Source organism: Ascaphus truei, chromosome 4 (assembly GCF_040206685.1).
Source record: "Ascaphus truei isolate aAscTru1 chromosome 4, aAscTru1.hap1, whole genome shotgun sequence".
Classification (NCBI taxonomy): domain Eukaryota; kingdom Metazoa; phylum Chordata; class Amphibia; order Anura; family Ascaphidae; genus Ascaphus; species Ascaphus truei.
The window spans coordinates 284,458,005-284,478,185 of NC_134486.1; the positions used below are offsets into that span (position 1 = coordinate 284,458,005).

Genomic DNA, 20,181 nt, shown 5'->3' on the forward strand with positions numbered 1-20,181 from the left:
ACATGTATTTCCCCCTTTTCAATTTACAGGAAGTTGCTTTAAAAAGAAAGTGATTCTGCTTTTTGCTCTGCCCTGAATAGGTTTCCTATTTCTCAGCTATATCTGGCTTGCTTTATGGATCAAACACTTCAGTTCAATCAAGAAAAAAAATATATATATATATATGTGTGTGTATATATATATATATATATATATATATAAATATATATATATATATATATAATGTCGTGACACATGGTGTTAAATGTTGATACTTAAAGTATAACATGACTTCTTTTCTAGCCAGAGATATGTTCTACAGCTCTACAATGTGCTTATTAAAGCCGAAATAAAGTGGCAGAGCAGCAAAGGTTAATAAACAGTAGCATTTCCAGTTTGCCGCTTATAGTTGACAATCGTGCATGTATGGCTGTAAATGGTCCATTACAAGTATCTATACTGTATGGGGCTTAAGGACAAAATACTTTTAAAATGACAATTGCATAAAGCCATTCAACATTAGTTCCTGTCTGTGTTTTTATAGAAGCCCTGTTTCAAATGCAGAAGATTGCGATTCATTGAGCAGAACATGTAGGATGGCTTGCAAGGCACATACACCAGCTACATCTTCCTTTAGTCTCACTTTCACAGGCATAACAAGGTGCTGAAAGAGCCAAAGAAAAATGTTTTGTCTCATGGCATTTTCACTCTGACTAATTATATGCCGTCTTCACTCTCTCCATTGTATTTCTATTTTGAACACAAGTGTTGCAAAGACCCGTTTTCATATCACAAAAAGTAACACAAGACTGTGCTTGTCTGCCGAGAGAAAAAGTGACGGTCTTGGCTGAGAATGAATGAATCTGTTGGCCTTGCTCCAGCTGTCATTATTATTATTATTATGGCAGGTGAAGTTCACCTTTGCTCCACCCAGGGTTCTGACGAAAGGCTTCTATTCCAAGTATTCATATGATTAAGTGTTGTTGTAGTCCGATGAGCGTTGTGAGAGAGGAGGATTTGGATGGTTAAGGAAATTGCACATACGAAGGACTCCAAAAAAAATTAAAAATAGCTCTGAATTAAATTTGACGTAGATGAGTCGTGGCTGACTCGGTACCTTTTAATATATGTGTACATAATAAATGCTACGGTTAGGAGTAGGTCATAATGGCTAATAGCGGAAGGAGGAACTTTGTAGCAAAACATAGTAATTATGAACAAAAAACAGTTGTTTGATATAGAGGCTGTGCTTTCCCTTACACATTTTAAGGCGGCAATCCAGATCGCATGGCTTGTTTTTCTTCTGGTAGGATTGAAGCAGGGGGTCTCCGGAGGTGAACCACATTAATTTAAGCTCCGGGGGGGCCTTGCTTCCAGAGATGCTCACCTCTGTAGGTTGCTGTATCTCTGCAGATTGCAGCTGTATCTCTGCAGCCAGGGAATTTGTGTAGCGAACATAATGGCGGCTTTTAAATGTCCCGCAGGCCAATAGGAAGCCGTGACATCAACCGTTGTGACATAATATGTTATGGCATCATCCGTTGCGGCTTCCTATTGGCGCACGTGAACTGGACATGTAGACTTCACAGAGATGCTTACCGTCGTAGGTGCTGCTGGTATCTCTGGAAGCAGGGGTTCCTCAGAGCTGAAATTAATGGGGTTCATCTCCGGCGATCTCCTGCTTCAGACCTATAACACAAAAAAGCAAGAAATGCATCCTGGATTGCTGCTTTAACAATAATGCCGAAGATGTAACCTAGTCGCTCAATTTTCTATCATCTTTTGTGGCTCTCACAGGTCTCAACCATTCTTCCTGTTTGAATAACAGGGTGCTAATATTTATCTGACTTTTACTTTTCACAGAAGCAGAGCGTAGTTTTAAAATATATGTACTTTTGTTTTTCACCCCCATGTCGGCTAACATTTCCTCTGCCCCCTCTCTTCTGCTTTCTCTCAGATCTATTCACATGGGGAATTGCACCACTTCGTTGATGGGTACAATGAAGATAAGAGCAACTGGATGCGCTACGTGAACCCAGCACACTCTGTTCAGGAACAAAACCTGGCTGCCTGTCAGAATGGCATGAATATCTACTTCTACACCATCAAGCCTATTCCAGCCAATCAGGAGCTACTTGTGTGGTACTGCCAGGACTTTGCAGATAGACTTCACTATCCTTCATCTGGAGACCTGGTGAAGAATCTCCGTAAGTAGATTAGCTGTGGGTGTAAATAGAAAGGAATGCTGAGAATGTTAGCACTGCCTATATGATCTAATACTCTGATATATAATTAAATGGGTGTATCACCTTCTATAGTGGGTGACTCTGCATCCAAAGACAAATGGAAATATAATTGTGTGTGTGTGTGTGTGTGTGCTTCCTCATGTGTAAAAATGTATTTCAATTATTAACTGAGAATAGTCTCCTTTTTTTAAAAACGAGAATTTCTAAAACCCGTGCTGCCTTTATGAAGAATACACACTTCTCAATATAGTGAGTTAAGATTATTCACACAGCGAACACCACATAAACCAAGATCTCTGTGCTTTCATATTTGACTCAAGTTCTTTAGAATTTCAGCTTCACTTCCTTTCTTATGGTAAAGCCTGATTACATCTTTGGTTGTACTAGACGTATCTCTCCATCTCACGTTTACTGTCAGTTTCTTCGTCTTTGGTTTATTTTATTTTTTTATTTTTTAAACATAACTTTCACCTATGTGGCTTATTTGAAGCTGAACATTGTGAGGGAGATATATTGTTTCAACATAGAATCTGTACTTTTTTTTGGGGGGGGGGGGTACGTCTTTGTTGTGGTAAATTGACACTTTGCGATGCATTGCATTGCTGGAGACACTTCACCGTAAACTTAGCTGTTTGTGGAAGGTTGTATTGTTTTTCGTATATGTGATTTGTTTACAATTCTGTTTTATAAATCTTTAATTTCAACAAATGTTGAAGCTAAAATAATCGATATATAGATGTAGAGGTATCTGTACCATGTTAGCAGAGTTTAATAATCAAAACGAATAGATGATACCGTTCTGTGGCTCCGCATTCTGCACAGGGGGGAGGGATAGGCTTCAGTCACAGATACAGTCCAAGATGCACTGTTTTTAAGTAAAATCCTTTCTTGCTTTATCCATTATAACACCTCCGGAATATCTATATATCTATCTATATAGATATATCTATATCGTGTTGCCTACTTATATAGTACAATAGTAGCCCCAAGAAATGTCTGCCACAGGGAGCTTGCAATCTGGTGACTTTTATTACTGAGGCTCACAAGGTGCTGGCCCTAACTCTTGAATAGGAACGCCTACTTCAGATGCAAGTTCTTTAACCACAAAGATACTGTTCTTCTTTGAAAGAGGCAGGGTACATGTTACTGTGACTTTTATACCAGACTCCACTACACTTTTCAGTCAGGACTTGGAGGGCACTTAAAAAAAAAAAAATCTTATATTCATGTTACCAACTCTATTGAGGAGAGTCCCAAGACCTGATTCAAGATGCAAATAAGTCTGTAGTTTAGCCATCTGATCTGCCTGCATTGAGGGTGTTTTTCTTTCATCTCCCTCCTCCACCTTGTTTGTTTTTTTCCTTTTTTGTTTAAAAGAAACAAATTTGAACTTCCTGCCTGTCAGGTCCCAGTGAAAGACTGATCAGCATGATAAGCAGGATTTATTTTTAACTGGAGCTCTCAGTCTACCTCCTCCTGAAAGCTCCCAATCAATCCCCTATATCAACACCTTCCTCACTGTCACCAATTGTGTTTATTCAAGGATGCTCTCCTAGTGAGCAGACACTGATAGTGGCGGCAAAAGACTGTACTCCCTCCAATGAAAAGCAACTTAAACATTGACACAGTTTAGAGCAATTATTTTTGTGAAGCTGTTTAAGGGCAGTTGCGTTGCAAAGTTCTAATAGTCGGGTTGGTCCTGGAGACGTGTAGATGCTTTTGCGGAGGACCTGTGAGGTTTCAGAAGCTGTTTTTAACACGGATAGCACTATTACATTTCTGTTTATGCATGAAAAGGTTTCTACCTAAGGTGAATTGTAGGCTATATGTCTGTGAGTAGGTTTACCGGCCATGCACTTCTTTAACCCAGGCGGTGCTGAAAAGCTGTGTAATACGGTTGGCATAAGTGTATAAGGGACCATGTTAAAATGGATAACAAACACTTTGGGCTCATTTGCATGTCATTTCCCAGAATCCCTGGCTGCAATGGAAGCACTGTATGCTAAGAGATGATGGGGAAATGCAGGGTTGCACACCTGTCTGAGACGTGAATGTGCTCACAAGTGATATTTTAATTTGACTTACGGTGGAGGGTTTTTGTCACACTTTTACCCACCATAACTTATATAATGTAGGATATATGTAGAATTGTCAATAACTACCCTGATTTATCAGAGCCAATTTAGTAATGTGGAGTTTTTACATACGAATAAGCAGTTTTGAAGACGCTCTCTTTTGGTGGCTTTAGGATATTTAATTTGACTTTTAATAGACTTCTTAAAAAGTGTCATTTTGTTATTGACTTGATAATGAACAGGTTGTGCCAGATCAGATCTGTCCAGTTGAGAATTGAAATAGTGGGAGTCCTTTCTCCATCGCAACTCTTACTAAATATTAAAGATTTCTATGAATAATATCATACTTTTAATAGACATTTTGAAAAAAAGCCTGTAATCTTTATCCCGCTTTCCTCTAAAAGTTGAGGAAAATGTTTACATTTTGCTTCTGTGAAAGGGGGAAAAAAAACGTTTCAAAAAATTAACAATTGGGAATCCTAAATAATATAATTATAAATATAATCAAATTTATAATAATTTTGTTGCTCATGGAATATAATAACCTCTAACATTTTGTTCTCTGTATTTGTCTCCATTTCAGACCAAAGTGTCATCGTTCCAAAGGAACAAATTCCGGGGAAAGAAGCGACCCTGCAGAAAAACACACCAAAAAAGGAGCACAGCGTGAAAGAAATTCTGAGGAACACAACGAACCAACCAAAGCCAAAGGATGTCCTAGTGAACAATATTACGGCAGTCACCCCAGAAAAAGACACAACAGAACTCAGAAAAAACTGTAGCCCTGATAAGCCTTTCTTCCCGAGGGTGGTGTATCCATTCCGGCCTCACATTCATGAAGATTATTTAAAGCCTTCTGTGGGTTATGGCATTGACAGACAAAACTATATGATGCATTCACCCATTCAGCCATCCACAACACCAAGTCCTTCATCAAGGAGTAGCCCAGACCAAAGTTTTAAAAACTCAAGCCCTCACAGTAGCCCTGGATCCACCGTTTCACCTCGTACTAATTTGTCGCAAGAGCACAGAGAAATCTTTCCATTGCTGAATGGACCATGTAGTACGGAAGGCTTGGGATCATTCCCTGGTTATGCACCCCCAGCTAGTCATCTCCCACCAGCATTTTTATCATCCTACAACTCCCCCTACTCCAAGTTCTTGTTACCACCCTACGGCATTGGCTGTAATGGCCTCAATGCATTGAACAATATCCATGCCATGAATAATTTCAATCTCTTCCCGAGAATGTACCCTGTTTACAGCAATGTCTTTGGTGGTGGAAGCCTCCCTCGTCACATACTAAATCCGGCTGCCCTTCCAGGCTCTCTGCCTCATGAAGGGGGACGTAGATTACTTCAACCAGAGCAACCCCGAGACTTTCTCATTCCTGCACCCAACAGTGCCTTCTCAATCACAGGCGCTGCTGCTGCTAGCATGAAAGACAGGCAGAGTAGTCCCACCAGTGGATCACCCACTGCCGGCACAGCAGCGACTTCGGAGCACACGATGCAACCTAAACCTACCTCAGCAGTGATGATTACAAGTAGTGAAGAAGCCATTAATCTCATTAAGAGCAAGAGAAACATGACTGGTTATAAGACTCTTCCATACCCACTGAAAAAGCAGAATGGGAAGATCAAATATGAGTGTAATGTTTGCTCAAAGACATTTGGACAACTCTCAAACCTTAAGGTATGCAAAACCTTGCAATATATTATAATGTATATTTATTGTATTGTGTCAAGTGGAGTGGTTCATATTTCACGAAGTACATATGTTTAGTATCTGGTTTGATTGTATTGTATCCAAGGTTGATGTACTTCTGTTTCAGGACCATGTTGTAATGTGTGATATACTTTTTCCTTTATAGGTGCATCTTCGGGTACACAGTGGTGAGCGACCATTCAAATGCCAGACTTGCAACAAAGGATTTACTCAACTGGCACATTTACAGAAGCACTTTTTGGTACACACAGGGGAAAAGCCTCATGAATGTCAGGTGCGTAGAAACCATGAATGCATCTATTATTTGAGATGTCTAAAGAAATAATATTTTAAACTTGTAAGCCCTTTTTATCTTAACCACGTATTGTAACTAAAAGCCAAGATCTCCTGTTCTTGATAGTATGATGCAGGGAGTATACAAATAATAGATATGGATGTATACATTTATAATATTTCCTGTAAAGAATTAAGTAGTGGTCTTCAGAAAGAAGGACCATGCTTATGGTACAGAGATTGACGTTTCGGTCTGCTTCCAAACCTTTATGATGAAGGTTCCCAAGCAGACCGAAACGTCGGTCTCGTGCAATAAACGTATTACTTATTTTTTTAAATCACTGGACTACCACTACTTTTTATCCTTTCGATTATCAGCGGTTTGTGTGACTACACAGGACTGTTGTTGCTGAGCACCTGTGGCATCTATTTCAAGTACTATGAGTGCACCTTCCCATGGACTAATATTTCTTGTATACATTATTTGCACTCTAGTTCCATAGGGCATTTAATTTATGGAAATTGTATGATAAAGAAAACTATGCTCGTGTGTGCACGTACGTGAATATGTTCATGATGCACCATATTTTCCCAAGTCTGGCAGCCTATTTATTACAATAAAATGCTAGTCATCAAATGCTAGTCTCCTTACTTTGTTTTGAAATGTATGTTTTTCTCTAACTTAGGTGTGTCATAAACGGTTCAGCAGTACAAGCAATTTGAAGACTCACCTGCGACTCCACTCTGGAGAGAAGCCCTACCAGTGCAAACTATGCCCGGCAAAGTTTACACAGTTTGTTCATCTCAAGCTGCACAAACGTCTACATACAAGAGAACGTCCACACAAATGTGTCCACTGCCACAAAAGCTACATCCACTTGTGCAGCCTTAATTTTCACATGAAAGGTAACTGTCCACTGTCCCCAAGACCTGGATTGTCCAGGGAGGACCTAAACCGTATCAATGAGGAGATTGAGAAGTTTGACATCAGTGACAGTGCAGACCAGTTGGAGGATATGGAGGATATGGACATGTCGCCTGTTGTAGAAAAGGAAATTATGACGCTTCTCAGGAGAGAGATCGAAGGAGCAAGTATGAAAGTATCTGTGTCAAGGAGTATGGGAAATGGACTTTTAACACCCGGGTGCAACTTTTATGAACAGTCAGATGCCGTAGTCTTGAAGTTGCCTCATTGTTCCCCATTACCCCTGTTACCTGTAAAGGTCAAACAAGAATCAGTTGATCAAATGGACTCTTAACAGAAAGAAGGGGAAAAAAAATGTTATTCTTGAGAAGTCGGGGTACTCGTAGCATCTCCTTGTATATATTTAAAATGCTGCACAGTAATCTTGGCTTGTGAAGGTAGAATTCTCCCAAATGACGCTGAACTCCAAGAAGGAACTCCGAGATCACTGTATTCTCAGGGTGTGGAACGAGGCAGGGACTTGTGTATTGCCTACTCACTTATTAATATTATTGAAAGACAATCATTTATCCGTAATTATTTTTCGTTGAAAGTACTTCATAATTTATTACACAATGTATCATTCTAAAAGCAATAATTAGAAAATAATGTTTACAATGACAGGAAAAAATCATTGTAATTTGAATATATATATATATATATATATTTGTGAATATGTTTTTCATGTGGCCATTCATGTAGATATTTTCTGCACGTTCCAAAACCTCCCCCCCCCCCCCCCCCCCAAAAAAAAAACCAAACTTAAGATTTGATAAATATTTACCGGGACCTACATATCATGAACAATATTTTATTGCCAAAGGTGGACATCAGACTTGCTGAATCATTAAGTTATTTACTTAAACATATGTTGTGAGTATTGTGTCTTATCTTCATTTTTTTTCCCCCTAGTGGGTCGACTTGTTGAGTGATCCACAGCTGACCAGGGCAGTAACAAACTGGAATAAATATGCCTATGTATTAGCAAAGATACTTTGCTACTCCTAGTTCAACATCTGAACTAGACCATTCAGTGAATGCCCAAACGGCACAAATACTGTGTCTGGCATTTATACTTTAGTGAACCACAAACGCAGTGTTGACCGATGCATCGCTCTAACACAAAGTGGAGCAAGTGTGCATGGCACAACCACTGCAAAATGTGCTTTGACCATTTTCAGAAATGGCTTCATCCCCATGGTCCACTGGTAGAAACGGGTAATATGTATATTGTTACTGGCACATCATATTATTTTTTATTTTATTTCCTGTGAGTCATTTCCTTCAGTATTTTGTGTTTTGTACATTTTTTTCTTTGTGATTTAATTTAAATGAAATGGGCATTGCAAAGTTGTTCGACAATTTTACCTCATTGCTTGTGTCCAGTGGTGCAGAAAAGGCTGGTTTAACTAAAACTTTGCTACTTCAAAGGAGAAACCAAATATGTGCAGAAAGCAAACTGCACACCCTCTTTGTACTATCGCTTTGCCTGCTAAGCCCAAAGATATCCTGTTGGCATCCAAATGTTGCAAAGTGAACCTTTTTAAAATGCATAAAACCTAAGATGTGCCCATGGCACAAGTGCTTATTTTATACACTTTCTGGCATTGTGATGTCCAAGAAATGGTCACATTCCAATACCTTTTACCAAATCAAAGCCGAAACATCCAGGAAAGGTACCAAAATGACAGCTTTAAAAGATACATGTTTGTCCACAGTGTGTGTGTGTGTGTGTGTGTGTGTGTGTGTGTGTGTGTGTGTGTGTGTGTGTGTGTGTGTGTGTGTGTGTGTGTGTGTGTGTGTGTGTGTGTGTGTGTGTGTGTGTGTGTGTGTGTGTGTGTGTGTGTGTGTGTCTGTGTGCAGACTGATCTGAATTTATGTAGCAATAATAAGTATTAGTGTAGTATATACCAAAGTATCACTACTGTCACTGGACACACTTTCCCCTTACTGGTTGCCAGTAGCGCGTTCCTGTATTCAACTCAAAGACTTTTAAGGCATCACCTTTTTTAACATGTGTTACTTGTTTGGATAGGACTTTATTACATGTGAATGTAGCAAACTGTGGTTTCTCTTTTGTTTGTTTTTTTCCAAAGAAGAAGAAAATTCTGACCAAAGTTTAACAGGCTTTTTACTTTGCTAGAACAACAAAATTCTTATGTTTACATATTGGTTTACATTGTTATTTATGTGCAAATTGTCAAAAGATGTAAATTAAATCTAAATGTGCATTTCTTTATACATCGCTCTTGTCACGTTACCTTATTCTTTGTCCGTATTCATTTGTTTGATCAGTTCTACAAGGACATCTGCAGTGTGAATGTTGCAAGCTATATTTTTTTGGAATGATTGTTTTCATGTTCCAGAAACCCGCCGTAATAGTTCCAACACTTCTGGGAAAGGAAAGAACCATCCGTATAACACAAGTATCATTCTAAAACATTGCCTGCAAAAACTCTTAGAGCGCAGACACACCAAGTTCAAGCTAGTTACCCTAAATTAGGATATTAGATTAATCATAATGCCTATCCACTAAAGAGAATAACTTCATTTTAACCCAGGTATTCCTCGAAATAACAGATGGTTTGTAGCAGTGCTGGAAATTTTTTGGGTGGGGGTGCTATACATATGAAATCAGAAACATTTGATGTATTACCAGAATGTAAAAATATATAAACCAGGTCACCTACTTCCAGTCTCCATGTATAGTTTTATATTTCTGCTCTTGGTGTTAATCATGACGCAAAAGAGGTTCCCCCCCCTAACATTGCATATCCACTAAAGGCTCTTCAGGTTGACGCAGGGATTTAAGCTGAAATAGTTTCGAGACCAAAGATATAGATCTTGTATTCTTCCCAAAACACACCTTTTATACAATATGTGGAGAGAGACCCTGTGCACAAAAAAAAGAACACACCTGAGATACCTTGGAAATATGGTATGGGACTGTAGTAAAATAAGTTTCCCTCTCTCGGTCTCCAGCCCTGCTACACTCTCCCGCCCTGCTACACTCTCCCGCCCTGCTACACTCTCCCGCTCTGCTACACTCTCCCGCTCTGCTACACTCTCCCGCCCTGCTACACTCTCCCGCCCTGCTACACTCTCCCGCCCTGCTACACTCTCCCGCCCTGCTACACTCTCCCGCCCTGCTACACTCTCCCGCCCTGCTACACTCTCCCGCCCTGCTACACTCTCCCGCCCTGCTACACTCTCCCGCCCTGCTACACTCTCCCGCCCTGCTACACTCTCCCGCCCTTCTACACTCCCGCCCGTCTCTCACTCTCCCCGTCTCTCACTCTCCCCGTCTCTCACTCTCCCTCACATTACACAAGCCATGTTATTTGAAGCTAACGCAAGGCAGTGCTAATACAACCTGATGTAAAATGTATGCTAATTTGTCAAACAGCCATATGTTTTTGCATTTCATTTTGACCTCTGTATATGCCTTTAAACTTGGGTGAAAATAGCATGCGTTACTAATTTAGGTGACCTACCGTTATTCGCCCTGATTTAATGGAGCTTCATATACCTGGCCTTGTGGGGGTTATTCATTAAACTGTGATTAAACCTAATTTGGGCACTATTGCATAGCAATTCCAATTGATTATCATAGTTTAATGAATCTACTATAAAGAGAACAATGGACCATTTGCTGCCCTTCTGTTCCAATGTTTATTGCCCACCTGAATGCAGAAGGTCTTTTACATGGGTGGGGGAGAGGGTGTCTGTATTACTATTTATTTATTTACACCTATACAGTGGCGAGAAAACGTTTGTGGACCCAATGATAACGGAAATTCCATAGTTTTTATCAAATGTTTTACCAGGAAGTAATACATTGAAAGTTATCTCTCGTTTTCAAGTATGTCCTGGGCGCACAGAGTTATGATGACAGATACATGGTTCACATTGGGTGAACAGGGTTATAGATTATATATAAAGACATTGCATGAACAGTTAAAGATAAAAGAAGGTATACACTTATGTAACAGTTACTGACCACATTAAAATGTGAGACCACTTTCGTTTTGAAAGAACTTAGATTGGTGGAAGTTTTGAGAGTCTCCAGTATATTGTTCCAGTTGTGAGGTGCACGGCAAGAGAAGGCGGAGCAGCCAGATACTTTGTTGAACCTTGGGACCGTGAAAAGTCCCTTGGAGTCAAATCTCAGGTGATAAGTGCTGCATGTGGTAGGGGTGAGGAGCTAGTTCAGGTAGACGGGTAGCTTGCCCAGAAAGTATTTGATTTCAAGACCGGAAAGATGAATTTTGCACCTAGACTTAAGTGATGGCCAATCTAGTTCTTTGAGCATTTCGCAGTGATGTGTGTTGTAGTTACATTGGACGACAAAGCGGCATATTACATTGTAGAGGGTGTCAAGTTTGCCATGGTCAGTTTGGGGTGCTGTGCCATATAATTAGTCCCCATAGTGTATAATAGGTATTAGCATCAGATGCACATTCTGACCAGCGGACTTAGGGAGGATTTGTTCCAATAAAGTACACCTAGTTTGGCATAGGTTTTGGATGTCTGTATCCATGTGCAACCTAAATGTTAAGCATATCTTCTATTATATGGAGGGTGTGTTTACAGTGTTAACTATGTAGGTTCCTTCACTATATTGCATCTGCCCTAAATCTTGGTAGGTTGGGCTGGCGTATTCATGTTTCATAAAGTGGGGTCAGAATACAGGATCATTGTGTGGCGAAATGGGGTCAAATTTGAATTCTATAATTTAGCCCTGAATTGCCACAAGACTCAAGGTCAACCTTAGACTTTGTGCGGCCCAAGGCAGCTTCATTGCTCGCCTTGCCTAAGGCCGAGTCCATGCTCCCTGCTTGCTCGCTGAGGCGCGCTGAGGCTCAGGGAAAGCGGGTACTTTCCCTGGCCTTGCGGTTGCTTACCGCACGCGCTCTCAGCAGGCCGTCGGGCCGGGGGCGGGCGCGTCACTGGCCGGGGGCGGGCCAGTGACGTCATGGAGCTGGTTCGCCCTCATTGGGCAAACCGCTCACGTGACCGCCTGTCTCGCCGGCAAGCGGGGGAATTTTAAATTCCCCTAAGACCTGCGCTTCTGCAAGCGCGTGGAAGCGCAGGTGAGCCCTACTAAAGCCGCTCTAATTGCGGCTTTAGGGGCTCCGTGCTGAGCGGGAGCGTGCGTCAGCACGCTTCCGCAAGCAAGCAGCAAACATGGCCGAGGCCTTAGGCCTGCCCTGCATTGACTTTTGCTATCGAAAGCCTTTGGGTGTCCTCTTTAAATTCATCTTAACATCTGAACCGAGTTTGAAATCGTGCCAACATACAACCATGGAGTTAAGTAAACCAGTGCTCTCTTGTCATAAATGTGCCAAATGGTACATGTTCTCTTCCAATATTTTAGAGCAATTGCAGTAAAAACTTCATAAAAAAAAAAAAAAAAAAAAAAGACTTGGAATAAGAGTTTGCATCATAAATCATAGTTCAGGACTTGGCAAAGCACAGTACTTAGCACTGGAAAGCTATATCCTGAGGACTTTAGTGAGCTTCACAAAATGTTTCATAAAAATATATTACATTAAAACACACTGCACATTTTAAGTGTGCGCGCAGTCTCCAGGCTTCAAGGAGCTACCAGCTGTTTCAACCCAAAGCACAGAACTCCAAAGAGAGGAAATAGCTCATTGTTACCAGAAATCCGAATGGTAAAAATTAAAACTTTTAACAACATGGCTAATTGATTAAACATTTCAAACAGTACTGTACAGAGCAGAATCGCTTCCTGCGTAGTTGGTGATAACGACATCTTTCCACTTGTATGTCCTACACACACCATCCATACTTTATTCCTTTATAGGGGTCCAAGCCCACGTTTTGTGCTCTTCATATTTAGTCATTTAATGGGTGCCATTTGTTATCGGTGTGCTAGCAAGACGTTCCTACACTACAGATGTAGGCGTGTTAGTGCCCTATTTGGTGGTAAGGAGAACCACTGCACGTTCTCTGCAAATCTACAACGCCTTTCATAGGAACTTACCATGCTCGGACTTTGCAAAGGTGTTTTGCAGCAGAAAGGAAAAACAAGTGACACACTCTCCCACTTCTCTCTGTGAATCCCAACTCTTGTCAGATGCTTATCACAATGCCTCTCATAACCTCCATAATAAGTCTCATTGGAGAGTTCTGTCAAATGTCTTCAATAGGCTGTGAAGCTGTGTTTTTACTTGAACGGGTGTAAAATCCTTCCCTAGCAGGGAGAAGATGGCTTCACAGCATTAAATAGGAAACCTAAATTGGTCTCTCAGAGTTATTTATTAATCCACTTTTTGAAAGGAATGAAAAGCAAAAAACAAATAGTTTTGTATGAAATAGAAAATGTCCTGGCTATCCTTGAGGAAACTTAGTCAAATACGAAGAAAAACACGACACCCGACAATCCTTAAGCCCCAATACTGTGACCCACTCTCCCCTGCCCCCCCACCCCAAAAAAATAGTCCTCCACTATATCATATGGGGTGAGCCTGCAAAAAAAAACTATAACTTCTCGAATAAGTTTGGGGGGATCAGAGCCCCTCCGAACTCCATAGCTACCAAATGCATATTGGGTGTAAATAATCTTTGAGACAAATGTGTAAAAAAAAAAAAAGTGCTCGAGTCCCTGCCTTTTGGGTTCATACAACCATCCCTAATCATACGTATATAAACTTGTTTTTCTTATGCTTGCCACAATCACACATTTTCATGACATTTATGAATGTATAAATCTGATTTATACAGTCCATAGGTCTTTATGAAAATGAATGTCTTCACCACGCCTGCTATATAATCACCACATATATTTGTCATAATGTGAGTACCGCTGTCATTAAACCATGCAGATCTGGAAATCCATCCTTATTGGCACATTAATCGTTGCATTTTTTTTTTTTTTTTTAACCAGTTATCTGTTGGCACAAGCTGTACGCACTACCTTACAGCCAGGTCTATCTCTGTACAGTAATCTGTTTAACAAGATTTATATGAACGCTTAGTACTTGATTTGAATGAGAAGTGGAAAGTGCTGACTTTTTAGAATGAGGGGAACCGTACAGGTGAGTATATTTAAGCGGTGCTTCTATGGCCAAGTGAGTAGCTGTGTTAAAAACACTGGTCCTGATACATCAAGTGTCAGCAATGTCAGCAATGGTTTGTGCACCCCAACGGACAGAAACTCTCTGAATATAGCTTCGAGCAACATGTGTGAGCCCCACAGATGTTCAATTAATCAGATGTCATTTTAAATCTCATGATATGGGGTTTATAAGGTCAAACGTACAAACAAAATTATTAACAATGTATTTAATGAAAACTAATTAAATGGGTTGAGGCCACAGATGAGCTAGCTCCCAGACCTTTGTCATAGCAATAACAGCAACAATTAACCCAGGGAATAATGAAGCAATAGGTGCTAGCTAGTAAGAACCTATTTCCACTGCACAAATACTTCTTACTCACTTGCACAAAGGAATACAGACCTGCTGAATATCAATACTTACACTAGAGAAAAATAAGTTTATATTGGGCACTCAAGTGCTGGGCCACATATGTTTATTGCCTCCACCTACAGTGTTTCAAATAAATGTTATTAGGTGGAATCACACCAAATGAGGATATGTGTGGATTTGTATATATATATATATATATATATATATATATATACACTGTATATATACTGTATATATATATATATACTGTATATATATATATATATACTGTATATATATATATATACTGTATATATATATATATATACTGTATATATATATATATATATATATATATATATATACTGTATATATATATATATATATATATATATATATATATATATATATACATTCAGTGAATGTACAAATAAAAACATATTATCCATATTGCATTTTATAAATTAACCTAACCCAAACATGTGACTGGATACTGCATTGGAAAATCCAACACAAATAAACGTTCCAAGATGAACAAACCGTATGTGACACCCATCCTACACTGCAAACAAATAACCTCATCTGAACCGGGATAATTCCCAGGAGAATCCAAAACCTCTGCACATCTCAGCAAGAAAGTCAAATAATAATACAATAAAGGTCTATGGTGCTGTATGTTAAATAGAGCCAGTAAGGGTTAAACCAGGGGTGGGCAACTCCAGGCCTCAAGGGCCATCAACAGGCCAGGTTTTCAGGATATCCCTGCTTCAGCACAGGTGGCTGAATCAGTGGCTCAGTTGAAGACCTGTGCTGAAGCAGGGATATCCTTAAAACCTGACCTGTTGGTGGCCCTTGAGGACTGGAGTTGACCACTTCTGGGTTAAACAATTGAATTATGTGGATGATAAATAAGAGCTGATAAATAGGCACAACGTCCTCCATATAGGAGTGGCTCAGTGAGTAATGACACTGACTGGCACTGAGTTTGAAGCAGGGGAGCCTGGTTCAATTCCCGGTGTCGGCTCCTTGTGACCTTGGGCAAGTCACTTTATCTCCCTGTGCCTCAGGCACAAAAACATTGATTGTAAGCTCCACGGGGCAGGGACCTGTACCTGCAAAATGTCTCTGTAAAGCACTACTTAAAACTAGCAGCACTATACAAGAACATGCTATTATTATTATTATTATATAGCATAGTCGGTAGAAAACACACAATTCTCTGTCCAAACGATGTATACAAAGAATAGCGACTTGCAGATGTTACATCATTGCGATGGTGTGCCGTGTCAGCCACATCAGTGTGTACAAGTTGGTACTGTATATTTCTATTCTTGTTAGAAAAACATATGAATAAAGCACTTGTTATTCCCTAAGGGGCACGTGCATCAAGTGTCTGTATGGGATATCTCACCTGTTCCGGCGTTTATGCTTATTCAAGTCAATGGGAGTTAGCGCTGGGGCCGAGTGCGATAACCTGTCCTGGCACTTGATGTATGTGCCCCTAAGTGTCTATAGCTGGGTTATACTAAGCAGTGATCTGGGGTATTGCGCTCCAATCCAGCGTTTACTGCTATTAAAGTCAACGCTAGATCGGGGTGTGATAACCCTAGTCAGTACTTGTTGAATCTATCCCTATGTATTAAAGAGGCAAAAAAAGGGAGTGCCAGTAGCAGTTCTGGCTGTGGTTCATGTAATGGCGGCTTCAAAGATCCCGCATCCCGTGGGCCAATAGGAAGCTGTGAGGTTATCCGTTGTGGCTTCCTACAGACCCACGTGACCAGGACCTTTAAGCATTTAAGTCCATCAATAGGGCTCTAATGGGTTAATTCCTCAGTACAAGGGGATAATGTCTCCTCCATAGAATCTGGCCAATCTTAGCTGGTTGTATGCAATAAATAGGAGGTGTCTTTGTTAAATTAATTAGGAACACTTAAGGAGGTCTGCTGGGCATGCAGCAGTATTTGGGTTAGGTGCCAGGAGGTGGCTAGACCACAAAATGTATGCTGTGGCTATAGCTGGACGCTAAAACCCAGGTACTGCCGGCGCTCCGTACTGTAGAACTCAAGTACTATGCACCATGACCCTGGGAAGCCATCCTAAACACCATCCTGTGCCACTGGACCGCCAGACCCCGGGACTCCCTGACCAGGAGATACCCTGTTGCTGTTACCAAGTTGTACAATACATCATCAAATGGTTAAGTTGGAGTGCAATTATTCTGCCTCTCACCTAGGCCCGAACCTTGAACAAGTCTTAGCGAGTAGCACTGACAATAACATCTCACTCAATATGATTGCAGTTTATTTTTTTAAATGTCAGCTTCTTTGTTAAATAAAAGACCTGGTTGACATGTAAATGTGCTCACAAGTGATATTTTTTATTTTCTATTAAATTGAAGACGATGCTTAATCACAAAATGGTACAGGCCATTACATTACATAAGTCCAGCTGAACCTTTTGCTAAGCTTTAACAGGTTCTGGATACCATTACTCATTACAGTATTTCTCAGATACTATTACTCATATTATATTTATATTGATCCAGAGGAAAACAAGCAAAAAAAAAACAATGCAGCATTTCACAATTATGATTCATAAGAATAGTAGCCAGGCATGTATATTTCACATCACATATGGCGCGATAGTTGATACAAAGAATAGGGACGAAATAATGGCTAAAGATGCAAAATATGATACATCCCATTATAATGTGGGTGTCTCCCAATTCCTCTCTAACTCTTCTTGCTAACGCCTCAAATCACAAGTGGTCACACACAGGGCAAAATAGGTGTAAAGTATTGGGATATATTGACACTAAGGGATGCAAGGTAAAAATGGCATTAGGTTAATGCTAAAATTGGACAACACATTGATCCCGGGTGAATAGCTCCGTTTAAAGACTGTTTCAGATGGTCAAATCTATGTATTTGAAAATATTCAAATGTGGTCACATCTATTAATTTTATTGTATTCAAATATCATTTTTGTTATAATAAGACAATTATTTTCTGAAACATGGATATATAGAAGGTATCAGATTCTGTGGAATGTTGCAAGTCTGTAGTATCAGTTGATGGTAAGGAAACACGTGCAATGTTATGGGACTTCCCTAGCCATATGTGACATCGCAATAGGTACCGTAACAGTGGTACAAAGTCATACAAATGTGCAAAGACAGATGTAAAAATTATACACCGTACATTACAACACACAATGTGCAACTTGTACATCCATTAAGGTTCAGTTATGAAATGATGGTAAGATCAGGGTTTTATTTCACCCACTAGTATTCGGATATAGATTGTAAGTTTCTTGGGGTATGACTTTTCTAGCAGTATTTCTTGTATATTTTTTGTATACACTACTGAATCACTGTGTGAAAAATACACAGCAAATTAAAAGTGCATCATCTGACCTTATATGAACATCAGCTTTTTAAATAAAATCGATATAATATTAAGTGGTGTGTGTGTGTCATCATCTTCATCAGACGTTGTTGATCCACTGCTGGATAAAGGCCTCCATAATGATTTTCCTGGTATTGCGGTTCCAAGCCTCTATTCTCCAAATTTTCTGATTTCATCCTCCTATCTTACCTGTGGTTGTCGTCTTGGTCTTTTGATACCCCTTGGAATTCAGCTGAGTACTATCATTGTCCAACGATGGAAATTTCTTCTTGGGCTATGGACAGCCCACTGCACTGCCATTTTAATTAATTCCCCCTTGTGATGATGTTGAAGACTTTTGTTTGCTTTTGAATCCATTCATTTTTTCCCTCTCTCTTTATGTAATACCCAGCATACATCTCTCCATGCTTCTTTGAGTTGTCTGAAACTTCTGAATGGTCTTTGCATTTAGGGTGCAAGTTTCACATCCATACGTGAGCACGGGCAGGATACACTGGATGCACTCTCTTTTTGAGGCACAGTGGGAAGGATCCCTTGCAAATTTGTCTTCCATATGTGCCCCATCCCATCTTCATTCTCCTATTAACTTAATTTGAAAAGTTCCTATCCATTGATACTTGCTGGCCAAGGTAGACATAGTCTTTGGCTCTTCTAGCTCTATTCCATTTATAAACACACAATCCCAGCAAGCTCTAACCCCAGAACCCACCCCATTTTGTGTGTGTGTGTGTGTGTGTGTGTGTGTGTGTGTGTGTGTGTGTGTGTGTGTGTGTGTGTGTGTGTGTGTGTGTGTGTGTGTGTGTGTGTGTGTGTGTGTGTGTGTGTGTGTGTGTGTGTGTGTGTGTGTGTAAAAGAGTGCTATTGAGAGTGGCCAAATGTATACAACAAAAGACAAAAAGACCCAATGCTACATCCAATGTGACAAAATACATAGTATAATACTTTAATATTGCCGGGATTGTTTGTGTATTATTTTTAATTTTCAACTGGTATCAGTTGGTTGGAGGTTAGTGGCCCCTCCTTCCTGGGTTTAAGGTCACCCCATCTCACTTTTTAAGTAGCAGGCTTTCCATGTTCCTGCAGAACAGACCCACTGAGGTCATTCTCCCTCCAGCAGAGGTAACTGAGACTTTTCACAGGTAGTGTTAGGACCTGCTTACTGGTCCTGCTGTGATGTGACAGTAGTCTTATAACACTTTGGCCAAAGGGTTTAACTAAATGACCCATTCTCATGAGAATACTAACACTGAAGTATTTAACCATGTATTTTGTCACATTGGGTATTTTTGTCTTTTGTTCTATTTCATTTATGTTGATCTCTGCATAAATGACACATTGGTTGACCATCATTTTGGTGTTCTGCGATTTACATACAGACCCACTTTCTTACTTGCTTGTTCGAGTTCTCTGATTAGTTGCTGGACAAACCAACGATCTCATCTGCTGATTGTGGGTGGCTCAAGTATTTACCATTGACTTTGATTTCTTTTTTCCTTCAGTGTAATGTCTTGAACAAATCTTCAAGTGTTGCTGTCAAAAGCATGGCTCACATGGTGTCTCCCTGTAGCACTCCCTTGCTTATCCTTATCTTGCCTGTATCTTCATGTAACCTAATGGTCAGTGTTCGACAAACCTATACATTTGCACGCCCCGGGCGAGTGGATTTAACATCGTGGCGAGCTCCTATTGGCCCAAGCAGCACACGTTTGGTACTAGGTGGCGAGTAGATGTTTTTGTTCGGCGAGTAGATTTTTTGGTGATTTGTCGACCACTGCTAATGGTTGATGTGGCATGACTTACCCATGCCTCGAGCTGGACCCCGCTCCCATTCCCACTCCCAATAACCGCACCAGACAACTTCTCGGGAGAAAAAAAACCAGTCACAGCTTTATTCATATTCAATTAACATTTTACTTGCATGATGAATGAGAAAAGGGCGTATCCTCACGATTTTTCAAATGTGGACATGGCAGGACTTAGTGACAGAGTGAATATGAGGATTGAAGGAGAGTCAAAGATGACCCCTAGGCAGCGGGCTTGGGGGTCTTGAGATTGTGGTATTAAGGGAGAAGG

General features: G+C 40.3%; 1 protein-coding gene across 4 annotated transcripts in view; it reads left to right on the plus strand.

Annotated features, from left to right (window-relative positions):
- Nucleotides 1–9,506, plus strand: part of PRDM1 (PR/SET domain 1) — a 97,418-nt gene extending 87,912 nt beyond the window's left edge. For all 4 annotated transcript variants that reach the window (XM_075597541.1, XM_075597543.1, XM_075597540.1 and 1 more), the window contains 4 exons: nt 1,937–2,186; nt 4,884–5,995; nt 6,174–6,302; nt 6,988–9,506. In XM_075597541.1, the coding sequence (XP_075453656.1) occupies nt 1,937–2,186; nt 4,884–5,995; nt 6,174–6,302; nt 6,988–7,560 (2,064 nt within the window). In that variant the 3' untranslated portion in view covers nt 7,561–9,506. The remainder of the gene's footprint in view (nt 1–1,936; nt 2,187–4,883; nt 5,996–6,173; nt 6,303–6,987) is intronic.
- Nucleotides 9,507–20,181: the final 10,675 nt, after the last annotated feature.